At 47.5% G+C, this 20940-nt stretch overlaps 1 protein-coding gene across 3 annotated transcripts; it reads left to right on the forward strand.

The window, feature by feature from the left end:
• The first annotated feature begins 15 nt into the window (after positions 1-15).
• Positions 16-20544, forward strand: ATG9A (autophagy related 9A). Of its 3 annotated transcripts, XM_053292909.1 has the most exons (16): positions 16-155; positions 741-864; positions 2887-3029; positions 3801-3844; positions 5432-5496; positions 5765-5926; positions 7425-7566; positions 9141-9889; positions 11334-11487; positions 11766-11945; positions 13653-13898; positions 14513-14727; positions 15486-15603; positions 16064-16289; positions 17078-17220; positions 18062-18198. In XM_053292909.1, the coding sequence occupies exons 3-16, from the start codon at positions 2927-2929 to the stop codon at positions 18065-18067; spliced, it is 2553 nt and encodes an 850-aa protein (XP_053148884.1). In that variant the 5' UTR covers positions 16-155; positions 741-864; positions 2887-2926; the 3' UTR covers positions 18068-18198. The 3 variants fall into 3 exon arrangements, with proteins under 3 accessions (XP_053148884.1, XP_053148703.1, XP_053148794.1); XM_053292728.1 differs by lacking the exon at positions 17078-17220 and having other exon boundaries at positions 18062-20544; XM_053292819.1 differs by lacking the exons at positions 16-155; positions 17078-17220 and adding an exon at positions 166-558 and having other exon boundaries at positions 18062-20544.
• The last annotated feature ends 396 nt before the right edge of the window (positions 20545-20940 follow it).

Consider the following 20940-nt stretch of genomic DNA (forward strand, 5'->3'; position numbering starts at 1 on the left):
CCATTGGTCTGTCCAGATTCCGCCTCTTCGTTCCGTCCCGCTTTCGGATTGGTAGCTGAAGGGACCGGACTGGGGAGGAGAGCGAGAAGAATGACAGTCCGGAAAGTCGCGGCTCTGGCTGAGTCCCAAGCCCGGTTGCCGGGGCGACCGTAGAGGTGAGGCACACAGCCCCCGGGAAAGAGGGGAGGGGGGATGCCACCCCCTAGTGCACCCCCTGCCCCCTCTCGGCGGGCTTCTCTCTCCCCACTAAGTAAACAACCCTCCGGAAGGCCCCTCCCGCTCCAAGCCCGGCTCGCCCCAAACAAAACAGCCTGTCGGGACCCTGCCTGAGCTCCCCGGCGCCCCCGCCCAGTTAGCCCAGTCCAGTCTGTCTGCTCGGCCTGGCGCCGCCGCCTTTCAAATAGACGGAGTTGGCCTCTGATGCCTCCTCTTCGTGCACCCCGAGGTGGGGGGCAAGATCATTCCAAGGGTGCACAGCGAACGATGGCCTTGCTCGCCCTGGCAGGCAGCGGGGGCCCCCCTTCTTCCCTTGCTCTCGACTCGCTGGCCTCTCTGGAGGTGAATGGACTTCCCCAGAGGAGCCGGAGCGGAGGCTGTTTCCCTGAGACCGAGAAGGAGGCAGGAGGCCACCACCCGGTGTCACAGGGAGAGAGCACTGGGGGGGTGAACCACCAAGTGGTCTGCTCTGCCACCTCCTCCTCCTCGAAATCTTCACTGTAGGTTGCCCCTTGTTCTTTCAGACACTGCCCTCGGGAGTGGGGGGGAAGCACAGCCCGCGATCCAAGGCGAGGGACGGTGTGCCACTCATGGCCAGGACGGAGCACAGACCAGGTGTTCCTGCAGCACTAGCGACAGATGGAACAGGTGAGTCTGTGTGTGTGTGTGTGTGTGTGTGTGTGTGTTGCTGTTATCTGGAAAGGCTTTATTTTATCATGTTATAGGAACTGGTGTTGCTTTCTGTCTGAATGCTGGAAGCTACACACTTGGTGAGCTGGGTGTGTCCTTCCTGTAGCTGTGGGCACTGCCTTCTTTAATCAATGTATGGGCCTTTTCCTTAGTAAACAAGGAGAAACCTAAAGTATGGGTGTGATTAGTTTTATTTGCAAACCTGGCAAAAACACATACGTGTGCTCTGAATGGAGGGACATTGTATGTCCTGCTATAGTATCCTGGAGATCCTTTATACAGGGGTGAGCAGAGGGTTGATAGTGGTCTGCAGGTGAGCCACTGGTGAATTTCTGGTTGATCACCTGTCAACTGCTGGTTTTCTTCCAAAGTATTCTGGGTAGTAGACCTTTATTTAACTCACTGAGGTACTTCTTATATTCAGAAGCAAGACTGCATATCTAGAATGACTTGATACATAAACATTATGTTATATGAGTGTACAGATCTCTGTACACTTGTACATGTATTTGTGTGAATGACTGTACCTGCATTCATGTTAAAAGTGAACCTGGGAACAAGCCCCACAAATGCACAGATAGGAAGTGTACTGCTGTACCTGTGTACAACATAATGGGTGAATAACTATACCTTTGTACAAATCTGTACCTGTGTATACTGTACACTTGTACAAATGTTCAACAAAATGTGTGAATAAGGTTGTAGGTGTTAAGAGAATAGTAGTTACGCCCCTGTTTCTAAAGCATCATGCTTTAGAAACAAGGGCGTGACTACTATTAGGCAAGGGGAGGCAGCTGCCTGCGGGCCCCCATGCCTCGAGGGGCCCCCCAGAAGCAAGTCACATGACTATATATTGTGAAGTGTGTGTGTGTGTGTGTATCAGCGAGGGGCCCATTTTAAAATTTTGTCTCTGGGCCCACTCCAGCCTTGTTACGCCCCTGTTTAGAAATCTTAATAATCTTATTGGTAGATCATGAGCAATTCTAGTTTTGAAGAAGAAGAAAAAGAGTAGATCCTGCAAGACTGAAGTCAACCCACTCCTGTTTTAATAGACCAGAATTATTCCAATTATATAGTTTTGCATCAATACCAGTTGTAGGTTAATGCTGTTTTTCTTCCACAAAGCATGTCAGCCTGTGTAACTGCATTCCACAATGTAGATTCACCTTGCAGAGTTAGCATCCGGAGATCAACAACTTTCATTTTGCTTTTCCTTCTGTTGTCAGTTTGATTTCTCCACTATGTTTTGTGTTTACATGAAATGCTTTAATGCTCTCTCGTCAGTATAGTAAGGTTTTAAAATGCTGTATGTCTCTTACATTGCTTGAGTTTTGGTAATGTATTTTTTACTTCTGGTAAACTAAAGAATAAGCTGAACTAAGAGCAAAACTGAAATGAAAAGCTAAACTGTTGTGAAAAGCAAAACTGAAATGAATTAATTATAGAAACTCCAAAAAGGAAGTGGATTTCCTTCACTTGAAATTGCATATTTTCCATTGTTGCTGGGAAGAGTTTGATATATTTGTAATTATGTGTATCAAATCCATGTTCCTTTTGTTCATCAAAAACCAGTGTGTGTGTGTGTGTTTGTGGTTTTTAAGCTTATAACATTGTTTTAGACAACAGCATGTAAACCTGAGAGCACTGCAAGTCTCAAAGCTCACAACAAGGCTGGACTGAACTTTTCATGAACACAAAAGAGTTTCCTGTATGACTCGCTACCATAGTCTGATTTCCTGTCCCTTTGTTCTTATTGCTCATTTACCCTCCTGACACTTTTCTCTCCCTGTTCTTTTCCTACCTTGCCCTCTGTCCTTCTACTGCACACCACCAACAACAACAACCAAAGTCAATTTCTTTGATATGTAAGATTGAACAGGAACTGTTGTGTTTTGCCCAGAGTCTACCAGCCCAGTTCCTAATTGATAGTCTCTGGTTATGCCCAGCCGCAGTATCTTACATTCCCTCTTCTTCCCTTAGGGCCCCTGTGACACTTGATGCCACCCTATTCAGTGACGCCATGGCTCACTTTGATACAGAATATCAGAGGCTGGAGACCTCATACAATGACTCACCCCCTGGAGAAGAGGACCTGTTGGTGCATGTTCCTGAGGGAAGCAAGTGTGAGTAGAGCTGAATTGCCAGCCTCAGTTCCAGCCATTCTACAAATGTGTGCTGAAGGTGCCTGTGCTTCCTGAAAGACGAGTCTGAACAGGGAGTAGAATTGTGGGCTTCTGGTCACTGCATCTGCTGTGCAGCATATTTGCTCAGAAGCAAATCCCACTAGATTCAAGGGCACTTTGGGAGTCCAACCTTAAGTTGTGTCCTAGTGACAGTGGGCTTGAATTGAATATTTTGTGCTAGTTGGTTCACAGCTAGTTCAGAGGCAGGAGAGAAATGTAGATCCCTCTGAACTTCCTTGGATGCAAATCCTCTAAATGAGGGTGACATCTGATGCTCCCAGCATGATGAGACTCTCCCTCTTGTAGTATTGTCTTGTCTTCTCTGTGTCCTGTGGAGAGGAGAGCTGGTCTGGTGGTAGCAAGCATGACTTGTCCCCTTAGCTAAGCAGGGTCTGCCCTGGTTGCATCTGAATGGGAGACTTGATGTGTGAGCACTGTAAGATATTCCCCTCAGGGGATGAAGCCACTCTGGGAAGAGCAGAAGGTTTCAAGTTCCCTCCCTGGCAGCATCTCCAAGTTAGGGCTTAGAGAGATTCCTGCCTGCAACCTTGGAGAAGATGCTGCCAGTCTGTGAAGACAATACTGAGCTAGATAGACCAATGGTCTGACTCAGTATATGGCAGTTTCCTATGTTCCCTATGTTCCTAAGTTTTCTTTGCTGAATTTCAGGAATGATTTTTTAATTTTAAAAATCCCATCTCTGTCTTGCAGCTCCTTGGCATCACATTGAGAATTTGGATCTCTTTTTCTCTCGTATATCCTTATCTGACAGAAGAACAGGGATGGGTGCAGGGTTCCTTGTAACAGGGAATCCCATCATCCCTAGCCAAACGTCGTTGCAGCTAGGGATGACAGGAGTTGTAGTCAACATCTGAGCAGAGGATAGGAGAGGCAATGTCAGGGGCTGGCTTACTTGGGCTGTGATCAAGGGACGCATCCAGCCCCTAAGGCCCCAGGGTCCCTGGGTGGGCAGTGCTGAGAAGAGAAGCAATGCTGATGCTACCTTCTTCCACTCAGTTCCCATTTTGTGACTTCCCACTTGCGAATGGAGGATGGTTGGTAGAAGACAGCATGCGTGCCAAGAATTTGCAGCCTCATTGCCTCCTCCCTTCCTCCACTTTCCTGCACTCTACACAGGGTCTACTTCCCAAAGTCCCCTGTGATAATGCAGGGAACTCTGGGACAAAGGTCCATTCACCAAGCGGGAGGAGCCTCCAAGTGACTTAGCAGCTAGGGATGTGCTGCTTTAAGAGCGGGGGAGGGTGCACTTACCCCTCCCTTCACTCTTCCCCCGCCGGTGCTCCTGTTTTCTAAAGTTCATCGAGGTGGCAGTATACCTCCCTGCTGCCCCATTGCCTCCGTTTACCAGATACAACCGGAAGTATCCAAGGTGCCTACGCATGCTGGCATGAGCGCCTGACAGCGCAACGTGCGCACACCCATGCCGGCGCGTGCGGGCACGTCAGATACTTCCAGTTGTATCCGGTAAATGGGGGTAATGGGGCGGCAGGGAGGTACACTGCCGCCCTGATTAACTATAGAAAAAAAGAGCGCCAGCAGGGGAAGAGCGGAGGGAGTGATAAGTGCACCCTCCCCCAGTCTTAAAGCAGCACCACCCTGTGCCATCGAACCGGTGGAAACGGCCACCTTGTGAACAGTTTCGGAGGCCCATAAATAGCCTCCAAACTGGTTCTGAGTACATCCCTATTGGCAGCTGCTTGTCTCCCGCCCCCTTGGTGAATGGGGGATGGGATGGCAGCTCTTCCTCCTCCCTCCCTCCCTCCCTCCCTCCGAGGGGGAGGAAGAGCTGCTGTTGCTGCCTTGCATCTTGCTGTCTCTCCATTTGCTAAGGAGGAGTGTGGGAGAGAGCAGCTGTCCCACCTGCCTGCTGCTATCACTCATGTGCCCACTTTGTCCCCCTCCTACCTTATTCAGATAAGTTGGGGCAGTGGAGAGGAGCGGGGAAACTGAATGCCATGGGAGAATGGGGTGGGGGATGGAGTGCCATTGGGGGTTCACACCAGGCTTTGTCCAAGGTCCCCAGCAACTTGGTGTCACCCCTGAAAGATAGTATAGTTTGGAAACAGCCTCTGGCCCCTATGCAGGTTTTACAGACTGGTTTGTGATATCTGCTTCATTTGGAATTCTTTATGGCAGAAAATTACTGATTCCACCCCCACCCCCACCCCCCGCCGCCATTGATTACTGCTTATTGCTGAAGCATGACAGTTTGAACTGGGAGAGGAGATGCCTCCTGCAAGTTGGAGGAAAGGAGTCTGTTGAAGTCAATGGTAGTTTCTGCAGTCAGTGGTCCAAGCAGTTCTCCTTAACTGTTGTCTTACGTCTATAACCTGCACCAGAAGAATGGCTTCACCTGCATGCTCATCAGTGAGATCTTTGAATTAATGTGAGTATAAACTCCATCCCCCTTCCCTGCAGCTGAGGGTTGCAAATAGAAATTCTCATAATCCTAGGGGAACCTTGTCAGACAGAAGGGAAAAAAGTGGTGTTCCACACAATGGTTGGTGACTCTTTACTCTCCCCTGTCCTCAATGGTCAACAACTTTAAAGGAAATGAATCCTGATTCTCTCTCTATCCTCCACTCCAGTGTAATGTTTGGATAGATGTTATCTATTCCCTACTGCCTCTTGACATCTGCCCTTTCTTCTCATAGGCAGTTCATCTTTGTTGTGGCCTTCACTACATTTCTCGTCAGCTGTGTTGACTATGACATCCTCTTTGCCAACAAGCTGGTGAATCACAGCCAGCACTCCAGTGATCCAGTCAAGGTGACCCTGCCAGATGCCTTCCTACCTCCCAATGAGTGCAGTGCCAGGTAAATTGATAATAGCTATTCCATCTGCATCCGATCACATTTTTCCCCATCTTGGTTGGGTATCAAATCAAAGAGATCTTCTGGACATGGAAGATTCTCTACTTTGAGAATTTACTTTTGAAAATCTACTGCTCCAATCTAAGAAATGCCAAACAGAGCAGCAAACACCGAAAACTGGAAGTAAATGACAGGTACACTCACCTGGTGAGAACAACATCCCCCAGATGATGATGATGATGATGATTACATTTATATCCCGCTTTTCCTCCAAGGAGCCCAGAGCAGTGCACAACATACTTGAGTTTCTCCTCACAACAACCCTGTGAAGTAGGTTAGGCTGAGAGAGAAGTGACTGGCCCAGAGTCACCCAGCTAGTCTCAAATCCCCATTCAGCCATGAGACTAGCTGGGTGACTCTGGGCCAGTCACTCCTCTCTCAGCCTAACCTACTTCACAGGGTTGTTGTAAGGAGAAACTCAAGTATGTTGTGCACCGCTCTGGGCTCCTTGGAGGAAAAGCGGGATATAAATGTAATAATAATAATCATCATCATCTGGGGGATGTTGTTCTCACCAGGTGAGTGTACCTGTCATTTACTTTCAGTTTTCAGGTGTTTGCTGCTCTGTTTGGAATTTCTTAGGTTTCCAGCATGAACTTAATCTAGGTAGTTCGTGGACAGAGAGAAATTTCCACCTCTCTCACAATACTAGCAGGGGTCATCCCATGAAACCGATGACCAGGAAATTTCAGGACCAACAAAAGGAAGTACTTTTCCACACAGCAGATAATTATGTATGGAATTCTCTGCCACGGATGTGGTGATGGCCGCCAGCTTGGATAGCTTTAAGTGGGGCTTAGACAAATCCATGATGGACAGGTCTATCAATGGCTACTGTTGTTTATGATTATAGGCTGCCTCCAGGCTTGGAGGCAAGATGCCTCTAAATACCAGTTGCAGGGAAACAACAGCAAGAGAGAGGGTGTGCCTCCATCTTTTGCCTGTGGGCTTCCCAGAGGTATTTGGTGAGAAACAGGATGGGGGACTAGACAGACCTTGGGCCTGATCCAGCAAAGCTGTTCTTATGGTGGACTCGTAGCCAATTTGGGCACACCACTTGGATTTGGGTACACCACTTTTAACATATTAGTCAGCCTGTAGGCCCTTTATGCCTGATGGATTGGTTGCCCGCATGTGGGGACAAAGATCTTTCAGGAAGACATTGCAATAGAAAGCTTTGTCTTTGCTCCTGTAGGACTGCCTCTAATCACCTGCTCTCTCAGCCTTACCAGTCCAATATACTTAGTGCCCTAAGCCCTTTAGTACAGTTTAATGCTGTATCTCAGCATTGGCATTCCATCCACTCCAGAGTTGTCTAAATTCTAGTAATGGAAGAAGGGGTCTGAGGCATGTTTTCAAAGCACTATGATGAGCTTAAGATGGTAGCTGCTCCTGCTTATCTGTGAGTCAGTCAGTCAGTCAGTCTCTCTCTCTCTCATAGGATCCAAGCTAATGGCTTTCTCCTCTCCATTCTGGTGATTGCGGGGGTTTTCTGGATTCATCGGCTGATTAAGTTCATCTACAATATATGCTGCTATTGGGAAATCCACTCTTTTTACATCAATGCTCTCAAGATTCCAATGGTGAGCTGCTGGAGTTCAGGGGCAAAACCACATTCCGTGAGTGAAAGGGAATGTCAACACCTAAGTGACACTTTATGTTCAGAGGCAATATTAATATTACTTGCATGCATTTCTCACTCTTCCTCCAAAGAGCTCAATGGATACTTTTCTTCTATCCTCACAGCAGCCCTGTGAGATAGACTAGACTGAGAGGTAGTGACTGGTCTGAGGTTACTCAGTGAACTTCATAGCTGAGTGGGGATTTGAACTAGGCAGAAAGGAAGACAAAAATGACTATACAGGGATCTTCTATGCTGATCCTGTGGATGCTCAATCCCATCCATAAGTCTTACTTGTTCTTCTGACTTGCAGGATTGAGTGGCAGAGTTGATATGCTATGCAGCTGCCATGCTTGGGGTTGCCAGTGTCTGTTTCTGGCCCAACAGTATCAAAGGCTGAGTCTCCATAAGATGAGTTACCTTCTCCTTTCCCAAGAGTGGAGGGGATTTTAGCATATTTTACCAAAGAAGAAATTATAAGGCTAAAAGGCTGTATAGATTTGGAGACAAGAAAAGGTCCCTGTATAGTCATCTTTGTCGTCCTTTCAGCCTAGCCTTCCTTGGGTATCTACCCTGATTCATTTACAAGATTTTAAGTGACTGCACAACCCCTCTTGGTGACATCATCAAGTCTGATGATTCATGCTACTGTAGAAATGTTTCCTGGAAACTGATGTCCATTTTCAATTCAAGTCTGCTTCGTCCTGTCCAGCCCCAGTTGCTGCTTTGGTTGTTGTTGTTTTATACAATACACTTTTACACACTTAAAGGGTGTTGTTGCATTCCTCTTAATGTTCTCTGAAGCTCAGTACATAGGAACATAGGAAGCCGCCATATACTGAGTCAGACCCTTGGTCCATCTAGCTCAGTATTGTCTACACAGACTGGCAGCAACTTCTCCAGAGTTGCAGGCAGGAATCTCTCCCGCCAGGGAGGAACTTGGAACCTAGATGCTCTTCCCAGAGTGGCTCTATCCCCTAAGGGGAATACAGTGTCTCCCTTTCATATGCAACCAGGGCAGACCCTGCTTAGCTAAGGGGACAAGTCATGCCTGCTACCACAAGACCAGCTCTCCTCTTATAGAAGAACATGGCAAAGGGGACAAGGAAGTAAGTTGATTAGGGTTCCATGGGAGCTGTTGGAACAGCTTTGGTGCTGCAGACTTGAATGTTCATAAGAGAGGATGCATTTGGGAGTGTCATTGTACAGAAGGTCAGGCAGACTAAGGAATGATGCATAGGGAGGGCATAAGAATGGTTGGATAGATCCAAATCAAGTTAGTCATGACTAAGCAACATTTGAATCAATGAGACAAGTTGGTCATGATTAACTTAAGTTCCATTAACTTCAGTGGGACTCGGTCATGATTAACTTAGTCTGGATGCTTCTTATTAATTATATGCAGGAGCATAAATATTTGCTCTGCACAAGACTATTATCACTGTGGCTAGGAAAATCCATGCTTCTCAGCTGACAGTGGCTGTTATGTTGGTTTTGTCATAATTCTAACGGCCCCACCCCTTGCTTTCCCCCTAGTCCAATTTGCCCTATTACACGTGGCAGGAGGTTCAGGCACGGATCGTGCAAATCCAGAAGGAACATCAGATCTGCATCCATAAGAAAGAACTGACAGAGCTGGACATCTACCACCGCATCCTCCGATTCAAGAACTACATGGTGGCCATGGTGAACAAGTCACTACTACCTGTGCGCTTCCACCTCCCCCTGCTGGCCGATACAGTTTTCTACACGCGTGGGCTCAAGTACAACTTCGAGCTCATCTTCTTTTGGGGTCCTGGCTCACTCTTTGAGAATGAGTGGAGCCTCAAGGCTGAGTACAAGCGGTGTATTAACCGCCTGGAACTGGCCGATAAACTGGGCACCCGCATCCTATGGATTGGCATTGCTAACTTCCTGCTGTGTCCACTTATCCTCATCTGGCAGATCCTCTATGCTTTCTTCAGCTACACTGAGATTCTAAAGCGAGAACCAGGAAGCCTGGGTGCCCGCTGCTGGTCTCTCTATGGCCGTTGCTATCTGCGGCACTTCAACGAGCTGGACCATGAATTGCACTCGCGCCTCAGCAAGGGCTACAAGCCAGCCTCCAAGTACATGAACTGCTTCATTTCTCCCCTGCTCACTATTGTGGCAAAGAATGTGGCCTTCTTTGCTGGATCCATCCTTGCTGTCCTCATCGCGCTCACAATTTATGATGAAGATGTGCTTGCTGTAGAACACGTCCTCACTACTGTCACAATTCTGGGTGTGGCTGTCACTGTCTGCAGGTGAGTGAGACTGGCTGCAGGTGGGAGCCCTCTTGATTAGGAGGCAAGGTTCTTCATATTTTGAGGACATCACCAGGATGATGATACTATTATGAGAAGCACTCAACCACAGATTGACAGGTGGAAGCCAAAAGCATTCTGCTGACCAAAAGTGCATCAAGCAGCAAAACCTGTTATGCTCTGTTCCCCACTAATGAGGTTGCTGGGACACAAATTAGCTGTGCTGCTCTTTCCTTATTTAGTGGTGGTTGCTAGGACACTTTAGAAGTTCATGAGTCTGGAACTTGATGGAGCCTAGTGATTCATGTATTTCAATTCAACCAGGTGAGCCTCTTCACTGGCTTAGTAATCCTACTAGTGGTGCCTTGAGGCCATGTTCACTGTAACACCTGCAATGTGATGGGTTCTGTCACAAGGCAAAGTCTGTTTTTTCTAGAATGGTGCAACCTTGGACCTGCCTTTCATTGTCTTGCTGGATCAAGTGGAGCAGAGCTTCTAGCAATCTGTAAAGGGTGTATCATGCACTGCTCCAGTGGGAATAGGTGGGTAGGTCACAAGCAGTATGATGTTTGCTAAAGAGGACTGTACTGGACTGGAGAAAGGAGCTGGATAGTTTAGGATTGAAAACATCCACAGAACTTAGTATACAAGGAACGAGAATAAAGACAGAGATGGTATTGCATAGTGTTTGCAAAATAACTAGTTTGTTTCCCAAAATTGGCCATGTTGTATATGGGTCTGCATTTAATATCAACAGTTTATACATTACAATGTAAAGTAAATATGTTCCTGTCAATACCTTATATCAGGGCAGCACAGCTTTGAGCCTCCAGCCATTGTTGGACTACAACTCCCGTCATCCCCAGCCATGGTGACCAATGGTCAGGAATGATGGGAGTTGTACTCTGACAGCAGCTGGAGGGCTGAAGCTGTGAAGCCCTGCCTTAGATTGATGTAATCAGCATCTGGCTTCATGTCAATGAAAGCCAGAAGCTTGATAGAAATCTAGACATCCAGAATCTAAGGATTTGGCTGCATGGAATTGTTACAAAGCATTCTAACACGTCTCGTACGTAACACATGTTGAACAGGCATTACACATTTTATACTGATGGATAAAAAGGTTGAATAACTGGGACTTGTGTATTCCAAATCTAAGTTGGAGCAAAAATGTGTAAAATTAGCTTATCTTTCTATGCAATGCATCACTTTGGATAAAGCTAGCAATGCTATATGGATCTCCAAGTGTCAACATGCTTTTCTGCATGTTTGCTCTTAAGAATACCCTGGGGTTGTAAGCTGAAGCTGAAGGACCTTCACTTAAGCATAAAGACCATGATGATGAGAGCATACCACCTTTCCCAACAAGCTGTCCATTTGCTTACTGTATCAGGGGGATGTAGATCTCCTTGATACATGTCCATGTGTCCCATCTATCCTGCAGATCCTTCATCCCAGACCAGCACTTGGTGTTCTGCCCAGAGCAGCTACTTCGGGTGATTCTGGCGCACATCCACTACATGCCTGACCACTGGCAGGGCAATGCCCACCGTTACGAGACCCGAGATGAGTTTGCCCAGCTCTTCCAATACAAGGCGGTGAGGCAAGGCGGGTGGGTTTGGGTTAGAACTGTATCACTTCTGTCTCTGGGAGGCCCTGATTAGATCATAGCACATCTTGTCCTGGGGTGTTCCCCCCAGGAACTGGGAAAGTTTCTCCTACCGTATAGCCTGTGGGACAGGGACAGAAAAGTCATTGATGATGCTATCCCCAGTTATACCATTCAGTGCCTGGAGTCTTATCTTAAAGCCATGCTGGTGGAACAGGTGGTACTTGCCATTCCTTGTACTCAGTATCTTTGTCTTCTGTCCTCAAGGTATTCATTTTGGAAGAGCTGCTCAGCCCCATTGTGACTCCCTTGATCCTCATTTTCTGTCTGAGGCCCAAAGCTCTGGAGATAATTGATTTCTTCCGCAACTTCACTGTGGAGGTAGTGGGTGTGGGAGACACCTGCTCCTTTGCCCAGATGGATGTGCGCCAGCATGGGCACCCTGCGGTAGGTCCCGGAAAAATTTGGGATGAGGTGGGGATCTCACAAAAAGCTGTTGTTTAAGTTGGGCAGAATGTACATTTCTTCTTTTCATTAATTGAATGAATATATGCCAGGCATCTGCTTCAGTAATTTAGGTCCTAAGGTGCAGACTTAAAGAGATCCGGTAGCAAAAATTAGATTCTGTGGGATGATGTGTGTGTGTGTGTGTGTATATATATATAACTGTCTTCACTCTTTGTAGGTCTTTAGGCTTAGTTTCAAGGGGAGGGGTGTCATTTCCCCCCAGCTCAGCCTTGAACAACTACTTTTAAAAAATGAAGTCAGTATTCTAGGCAGGCAGCACACTCGGCAATTTATTTTGACCATACAGGCAAGCCTCCTTAACTGCAGGTTCAACACTCGCAGTTTCATGTATCCGTGATCGGGGAATAGGCACCAGACCTCGGCATACGCGGGGGGAAACAAAACCCGTGGAACTTGCATTTCCATGGGTTGGGGGCCTGGTCCGATCAGCCATGGCCATAATTGTAAAGGCCTGGGTTGGAGTGGGGCAAGGGGAAAAGAGGCAGTCACAGAGGCAGGGATGGTGGCGGAGGCAGCGGCAGAGACTCCTTCTCCCTCGCCGCCTGCCTCCCAAATGACTGCGCGGGCCGCTCTGCAGCCCATTTGGGGTCTCTGCATGCATGCACAGAAAGGCCCGAAATGGGCTACAGACCAGTCTGTGTGGTCATTTGGGAGGCAGGGAGGGAGAAGGAGTCCCCACCCACTGCGGCTGCCATCCCTACGACACAGCGGCGGTTTTAAAAGGTACATGGAGCCCCTGCTGCCACCACCATCCCTGCTGCAACTGGGCACCTGAACCCCCAATCCCCATTGCCCCAATGCATCGATATTTGCGGATTCTATATCCGCGGTTGTAGAGCAGAATGGAACAACCACAAATATCGAGGTTTTCCTGTGTATGACTGCAACTTTCACTCCTTTATAAAAAAAATTTTTTTTAAAGGTTTGCTGCCGGGAAAAGAAATTGCATGAATGGGGAGTACTGGGTGGTTTCTTTTATGATAACTGAAAGTCGGTTACACAAGTATGACCTTTCTTCACAGTGGCAAGATTTGTCTGCTTGGTCTCCAGTTAGCGTTTTCAGAGATTGATCATCTGAAAAGCAGAGTTTGGGTGCTTTTAACTAGAAAAAGCGTGATCAAATTTTGTCCAAACCTAGCTACTTGGCAATACTCTTTTCTCACAACAAGTAATGTTATCTGAGGTCTACCCTGCTCTTAGATATCTTATTGAAACATTAGGGATTCCTGGTGGGAAGACAGAAAGTCCCTTTTGGTCCCAATACCCTGAAGGGCTGGTATAATTATTAGTGCATTTGTAGCCCTTTCCCCATGTGAGCTCTACAGTGGGTGTCAGCAAGGACATATATGGCTGGATGTGTCAGAGGGGGCAGGAGTTGGTCTGATTCATCTCTAGCCCTGACCCTGTCTGGCCTCAGGGAAGAGCCATAACTCGATGGTACAGCACCTGATTCATGTGCAGAAGTACCCAGGTTCTACCCCTGGTGTCTCCAGGTCCAGCTGGAAAAAAAATCCTTGTCTTGAAATCCTAGAGAGCTGCTGTGAGTCAGTGTGGATGATACTGAGCTAGGTGGACGAATGTTCAGACTCTGTATAAGGCAACTTCATATGTTCATATGTTTTGCAGTGGATGTCAGCTGGGAAGACGGAGGCTTCCATTTACCAACAGGCCGAGGATGGCAAGACTGAACTGTCACTCATGCATTTTGCCATTACCAACCCACACTGGCAACCACCCCGCGAGAGCACAGCTTTCATTGGCTTGCTTAAAGAACGGGTGCACCGCGACAGCAGCCTGGCTCTGGCCCAGCAGGGTGTCCTCCCTGACAATGCACTCTTTGCCTCCATCCAGTCCCTACAGTCGGAATCAGAGGTGCCTACATGAAGAGAGAAGTTGCTGGCGGGTGGTAGACTAGGAATTAATTCTGACTTATCATTGGAAAGAGAAGCTGAGTGCTGATGGACTGATTGTGTGTGATGTCCCCATTTCCTTGTGTGTTGTGTTCTGAGAAAAGAGAGGGTTGGTGTCTCTGCATGGGCTTCAGGGATCACTTGGGTGCCAAGGTAGGGAACAACATGGCAGCTGTCTCTGTGACTTAACATCCACACTTCTTTCTCCCACAAGCATGTTTCTGCCACCTCTTTTCTTCTCACCAAAACTCAGTCATACTCTCCTAAACCTTGGCACCCCCCAAAGCACGCATCCCACACTACCCATCCTCTCACATTCAAACTTATTTTGCTTATTTCCAGGCTCCTTTCCAGAATGTCCCTCATCAAACCCATTATTCCTGAATCTCTTGTCTTCGTAAAGAGCTCCCTGGCTGACTGTAGCATCTCCATTTGCATGAGTTACTATTTAGAAGGTGTTAGGACTGCTGGAGGGGGAAGATGGGTGGGAGAACTTCCCAGACTTGAAGGGAGTTGGAATATTGCAGATTGCATTACTGCTTGAGTCATGCTCACTCCTCTTTTCTCTCTCTGCAGCCACACAGTCTGATTGCCAATGCGATTGCAGGCACCTCAGCACTGGGCTACCAGGCAGCCCGTGATGTCCAGGCCTCACGGCATCTCTCTGCTGCGTCTGAGGTGGCATCTGCCCTGCGTTCTCTCCCCTCTGTTCAGTCTGCTCAGACAACCCATGGGAGTTCCCATGCTGATGGGCTCCACCTCCGGGGCCCTGGTGTAATGACAGGCTCAGGGTAAGAAACTGCATGGCTTAAGGAGCCAGATAAAATGGACAAAGATGGAGCACCTCACCAGTACCTTGCCCAGCTTGCTCTGAAGGCTACTTCATACATAACCCCTGCCCCGCACAGGTGTAGATGAATAAAGGGGCACAAAAGCAATGTCCTAGAAAGTGACAGTGAGAGCTTTTTGAGGTCTGTGTTACCTTCCTCCTGCCTGCATTCTGGGTTTTGGGTGTCTAGGGTTTCCTTCTGTTTGGAACGGAAGTTACAAGGGATAGTAAAGGCATACCCAGTTCTGTATGGGGATGGGGCCATAGCTCAGGGGTAGCTATACTACCACTTAGCATACAGAAGGTCTCGGGTTCAGTGCCTGGTGTCATCAGATAGGGCTGGGGAACCTTTTTTATTTTTTTAAAGCTCTGTCTGAAACCCTGGAGAGTCACTGCCAGTCAGAGTATGCAGTACTGAGCTAGATGGACCAAGGGTCTGACTCGGTATAAGTCTGCTTACCTATGTAAGACTTCTCCAAAGATTGGTGTCTCTTCTGAACACACATCTTGCAATTCCAACCTGTAGGTCACTTATGGGCATCAATGATTACTAGGAGCCTCCTACAGAGATGTTGTGGTTCATGGTACCCTGTCTAGTCTATTCCTGATAGGAACTGCTGCATCCAGGGTATCAGGGCATGAGTGGGAGGAGGCACAGTCTGACCATTAAGGGACTCTCTTTTTTTAACACCATGACTCTTCTCTTCATTCTGGCTGCAGGGCTGATGCCAGGACAGCTAGCTCTGGCAGCAGTGCTTGGGAGGGCCAGCTCCAAAGCCTGATCCTTTCAGAGTACGCATCTACTGAGATGAGTCTGCATGCACTCTACATGCACGAGGTAAGCTGAGCACAAAGAACCATACAAGCCTTCACACTGAGCCGTGGAGGCCCATGTAGACTGGCATACCTGGATATGAGAGTCTGAGTGGCCCCAGTATGGGGGACCATATACCCATGGCCTCTTCACTGGGGTTTAATACCTAACTGAACTCAGCACAGGAACCTGACAGATGTATTTTATTGTATGGCGTGAGCTGGAAGCAATAGTTGTGCTCACTAGGTCCTGATCCATGAGAGTCCATCCATACCTGTACATCATGTAGTGGAGCAGCTGATTTGCATTCTAGGTAGCAGAGTATGATTGAGGCTTCTATGGGTGCAGCACTCACACAGTCTTGTGAAGGGCCATCGGGAATCCATCTTGAAGCATGTGCTTACTAACGTCATAAGGTTTTCGTGGGTAGGAGGTTGAGCATAGCCCTTGATTGTCTATTAACTAACTCCTGTCATTCATACAGTTGCACAAGCAGCATGCCCAGTTGGAGCTTGAGCGGCATTTGTGGCACCGGCAGGAGAGTGATGAAAGTGGTGAGAGTGCCCCGGAGGAGCCAGAGGCTCAGCGGGGCACTCCTAGCAGCACCATTCCTCGCTCAGCCAGTTATCCTTTTGCCTCTCCTCGTCAAGCTGGAGATGAGACAGCTGCTCTGCAAGCAGGCCTCCAGCGCCGTTATGGTGGTGTCTCAGGTATGTGTTTGGAGGTTTAAACCCATGGTGCCAACAACTGGGTCATCTAAGCACCACCGTAAGGAGGCCAGGGAGCCATTCCATACTTCCATATTCCTTAGTCAATAAAAGGCCTGGTTCTCTGCCAAACCTTGTCCATATGCTTATTCTTCTTGTTGTTGAAGGGTCATCTGGGAAATGGATTAGAATTTTGCTCTTGTCTCTCAGCAGTTCAGTGGACCTGTTTGCCTAATGATACTGGGCTTGTTCATCAAATATGACCAGCCCTGCCTTGGGGCTGACTCAAGGCCCGTTGCCAACCTCTCTGCCCCCACTCAGTGATCTCTGCTGCTGCCCAATAAGTAACAGAATGGAAATAAGTTAGTATGGTATGGAGTGCTAGTATATGTGATATGAGAGTATCACTATAAACTTGAGGAATTCCCAAAACTAGTTTGCCTTTGCAAACTGTTGGTATTGCTGTTGGACAAATGGGGGGCGGGGGGGCGGCAACCATCATAATCTTGTTATGAAGTTATAATAATATTTCTTTAAATGAGGGGTGTGGCCAGATATGGGAGGGTAGAGTGTACCTTCATGGGCTTGGTTAGAGGAAGGGGTGGATTGCAAGACTAAAGATCTGCAAGAGAGTTTGACTCTGCCTTACGCCACTGCTGCTTTGGTTTCTTTGAGGTTTCTATGCTGCCATCCACCCAGCAACAGATTTGCAGTGAGCAGATCTCATTTCACTGTGGGTGCTCCCTGGTGCAATCACATGTTGTTGTTTTCCCCTATTTGTCCTTGCACAGACCCTGGTACAGTGCACAGGGCCCCATCACACTTTGCTCGGCTGCCACTGGGGGGCTGGGCTGAGGATGGCCAGCCCGCTAGACACCCAGAGCCTGTCCCAGAGGAGAGCTCGGAAGATGAGTTGCCACCTCAGATACACAAGGTACTGCCTGGTTCATACGTTGGCACTGGTTGTGTATGGGAGGAATGGGCCACAGAACAGGACAAATCTTGAGGAGTCTCCTTACACCTAACTGGGAAATATTTATTGCTTCACCAGGCAATAAATCTGGCCAGCGATTGCTTTGTAAGTGAGTTGATGTTGATCTTCTAATCTCATGTCCAGGTACCTATTCAGAATCAGTCTGAATGCATCAAGCCTATTAAGTCATATTTAGCTAAAGTATCCCTTTCCAGAAGTTGTGGAATGAGACACATGTGGGGAAAGTTAGGCAGTAGAAGCCATCAAAGATGTATAAAGAGCTGTGTTGGGTATAGCGCAGCCTCTCCAAGGTTATTGGTTTATGAGGCTTTAGTAGGATGACCATGTGCATCTATATTACTTTCTGCTTTGAGAACAAAATTTCAGTAGATGCAGTTTTTCTCACCCCTGCATGGCGAGCTGTACTTGCCAAAAGTTCCCCTTCTATAATGCACCTAAATGTACAGGAACCCTGTCCTTGGCATCTGGTCACAAAGCTTCCGCAGACACCACATACACTGCACATCCAAAAGACAGAAATTTGCTTTTTTAATTTTTAAATTTTATTATTTTATTTTATTTTTTAAAAAATTTATATTTTATATTATATATTATATTATATATAAAATAAATATAAAACTCAGCCTCTTGAAAAACTTGACATTATATATATTTTGGAATGATAAGTTTTTCAAGAGGCTGAGTTTTGACACCAAATTTGGAATGGTGTGTATACAGAGCACTGCCTCTGACCAAAGCCCTTAATGTTCCCTCAGAATAACTTCCTCTTTCTTCCAAACAGGTATAGCTGTGAAGGCTGAAGGGTTTCGGATTCTGGGCCCACCTTGGCTGGTGGGACTTCGGTCACCCTGTCCTACAAAGCATGGGTTGGCTCAAGAGTCCATGTCCTGGACTTCAATACCAGATGGTAGAAGGAGTAAGGTCAGCAGTGCCTTTGTGATGGGCGGAACTCTAACCAGACATGCATCATGCCAGTGGCACGCTAGTTGTGCTTAGGCTGGATGTGTGTGTGATTACATATATATGTCCATGTCTGCATATGTGTCGTCCATGTTGGAGAATCATCTGTGACCTGCACAGAATGCCACGGAGCACACAAGGTAGCAGGAAGCTGGGCAGGTGCTTGCCCTGCCTGAAATGTTATGAGGTGGGAAGAGGACCTGCTGTACAGACCCTGTTCAGAAGCAGGAACAGCTGTACCACTGTCCAGACTGCAACACAATTAAAGATGCAATCAGGAGATAGATTTGGACTCAGGAAAAGAAGGGCTGTGAGAGATTATTTTTGTAATAGGAATGGGGCACAGGCTTCCTCCAGTGGCAGAGTCTGACTCTGATGAAGCTTTTCTGAAAAAAGGGTGTGTATCCTCCCCTCTGCTTTACCGTTCACTCACGAACATTGAATCCAAGCCAGAAGGAGCACCCTGCAGAGTCACCGCTGCCGCCGCCGCCACCACCACCACCACCCACGATAGGAGTTGCCTTCCCGACAGCACAACTGGTTCTGCTCTGGGGCCACATCTACTTCACAGGGTAGTGGGTCCTATTACAGCATCAAAGCACAGGCTTAGAAGGGTAACACTCCACTTCCATACCAGAGTTTACTTGAGTCAGTACTGAAGTGAATGAAGTAATCTTCACATCAAACAGTGCTGAACTAAAGAGCCTCATTCTCCAGAGAGGTGGCTGTGTTCTGAGGAAGCCCCTTGCTTTCACCTCGTTAACCCTGTTAGGGCTTATAATCAAGTATGAGGTTCTGATTATGTACTATACTTGGGAGTATTGGGTGGGTGAGTAGAGGGAGGCAGTGCTTGTCTGCATCATCATGCAATTTTAATATCCCCCTGGTCCCTATCACCTCATTGAGTGCTTCTCCCAGCTGGTGCTGTCCCTCTTGTGTTGGGTGCCTTGATGATAACCATTCAGCTCTCATGAAAGTGCCAGTAAGAGATGGGGCACTGCATGCCAAACAATCCTCCCACCATCTATAAATTGGGCTGGACTTCCAAGTTCTTATTCGGGGGTGGGGGTGGGGGCGCTGGATCTTGCTCTGCTTGACAAGACACTTTTGTGCTGTTTACGGAAGTTCAGCTGGTTCTTCCGTTCTATCTTTGCACCTACTCCACTGCCCTTTTCACCTTTTTATGAGCTATCTGGTCCTGGCCCAGCAGCAAGAGACCTCATGGTATGCCTAGCAAGTTTTACAAATAATCCTTTCTGGACAACCAGTAAGAGCACTGCATCCCAGGAGGGTGTGGTAGAGTTTAGCCAATTAATGCATGGATAAACACTAGCTCTCTTTTGTAGCTACAAGTCCCAACAGGCATGGTCAACCCTGTAATTTAACTCCTTCCCTCTTCTCTGGGTCTGACTCCAAACTTGTAACACTTCTTAACAATGGCTGCTGCAACCTCCTGCAGCCATTTGCCAAACCCACTCTGGGAAAAGAGGTTATTCATATAAACCCTGTGCCACCAAGGGTGGGCACAAGTTAGCTGCATGGAGATCCCCAGAACTATGGGCTAACTTTAGAGCGGCATTGAGGGATTTGGATGCAAGGACCACTGAGAACATGAGAAAGAAAGAGAAGTTATTTGTTTAGCAAACATGGGATTGATTTCATCTGCTAGTTCGCTACTTCCCAAAAGATTACTCCTGTAATGAGCGCTGTTCTTTCTCCCCCTGACATCCCCATAATAGCTTTACAAGGGGGAGACTCTTGGTGCTCCAGGGTTGGGTGCTGAGGGAGGAAGCAAGCAGCCCCAACCATCACTGCTGCTCTAGGCTACTTGAAAGCTCTTCTGTAAAGAGTTTAGAAGTAGGGGTGATGTTGGGACACAGCCTTGTTCTCACTTTCTTAGATGCTGGTGCATTTTAGGGAAAGCCGAACTGATGGCACATCTCCCCAGACTTTAGAAAGGAGGTAGCACAGCATCGGTTGAAACCTGGATATGTGCTGGCCATGTTCTACAGGTATTGGCCCCAGAACAGGTGGCCCTGCTTGATCCTCATGGAAATATTTGCAGCCTTGGTCTAGTAATGAAGAAGGGACATGGGCAGGGGGGAAGTGCCAGCAGCCATGAATTGTGCTTGTCTTTGTTTCATCTCTGTGTGCATGGCACAGCCACCTGCTGTTTTATTTGTGGCACTAGAAAGGCCAAACTGTGAGTATATGGGGCATTGTGAGTGGTTTGTAAAGCAGAGCTTGTGTCTGGCATCCTGTATAGTGCTGTATCTTACTGAATAAAGAGGGGTGTTCCACTTACTGATGACTCTGATTGCTTCTGTGAGATTGTCCTTCACGTATGTCTTGTGGCAGAATGCCTTGCTGCTGCTTACATTTTGTGGATGAATCCAGCTGAATCCCAGGATTGTTGGGCATCGTCACAGTGTTTGTGACATAGCTGGGGTAGATGTGCTTTCCAAGGTAACCTGTGGGTCTCTGGGTACATATATATATGGACTACTAAAAATCAAAGGAAGCTGTTGTTCCAATTTCACTGAATCCTGAGAAGCTAGTGTGTCACTGATAAAAACAAACCACTTTGGGATTTACTGTGTGTGTGTGTGTGTGTGTGTGTGTGTGTGTGTGTGTGTAGAGACTGATAGATTGGTGTGGCTTTTTTCATGTGTGGGGGGCATTTGTAATAGATGGCTATAA

Source organism: Hemicordylus capensis, chromosome 1 (genome assembly GCF_027244095.1).
Source record: "Hemicordylus capensis ecotype Gifberg chromosome 1, rHemCap1.1.pri, whole genome shotgun sequence".
NCBI lineage: Eukaryota > Metazoa > Chordata > Lepidosauria > Squamata > Cordylidae > Hemicordylus > Hemicordylus capensis.